General features: G+C 66.8%; 1 protein-coding gene across 1 annotated transcript in view; it reads left to right on the forward strand.

The window, feature by feature from the left end:
• The window catches only part of RIN3 (Ras and Rab interactor 3), a 120,105-nt gene extending 119,508 nt beyond the window's left edge, over positions 1–597 (forward strand). The window contains exon 12 of the mRNA XM_010836202.1: positions 1–597. Within this exon, the coding sequence (XP_010834504.1) occupies positions 1–83 (83 nt within the window). The 3' untranslated portion in view covers positions 84–597.
• Positions 598–603: the final 6 nt, after the last annotated feature.

Below are 603 nucleotides of genomic sequence, written 5' to 3' on the forward strand. Positions count from 1 at the left end.
ACTTCGTGTCCCGGCCCCTGGACGGCGGCGGGGGCAGCGGAGGCCCGCCCTGCCTCGTGGTGCGGGAGCCCAACTTCCTGTGAGCCTGGAGCCACGGCCCCTCCGATGGCAGTGTCCACCCAGGCGGGGACGCTGGCAGACCGGCCCGCACCCTCGACCCCCACACTCACACTCAGACATACCCACTCACGCATGCACACGCACCCACTCACACATGCACACGCACAGACACATGCGCGTGCGCACTCAAACACACACTCCCAATAGGGATGCCCACACGTTGCCCCGTGCTTGCAGCCTACTGAGCGCGCCTTGGCCACCGTGGCATGGCCCCAGCGTGCTCCCAGTAGAAGGGCGGGAGCCAGGAGAGGCCACGTCCTTCATTAGGCAGAAAGGGAAATGGAAACTCAGAAAGAGAAAGGACCCTCCAGACCCCTGCAGCACACAGAGCCCAAGCTCGGCCCCTGTTCACACACAGCCCATCAGGGCAGTCCGTCTGCCCCGCGCCCCCACCCCCTGCCCACCCGGATCCCCAGCCTTTCCCCGGGAGGGCTCAGGTTTCCCCAGGACCGTCCTCAGGAGGAGTGGCCTGGCCACAGCTGC

This window comes from Bison bison, unplaced genomic scaffold (assembly GCF_000754665.1).
Source record: "Bison bison bison isolate TAMUID 2011002044 unplaced genomic scaffold, Bison_UMD1.0 scf7180017864061, whole genome shotgun sequence".
NCBI classification, from domain to species: domain Eukaryota; kingdom Metazoa; phylum Chordata; class Mammalia; order Artiodactyla; family Bovidae; genus Bison; species Bison bison.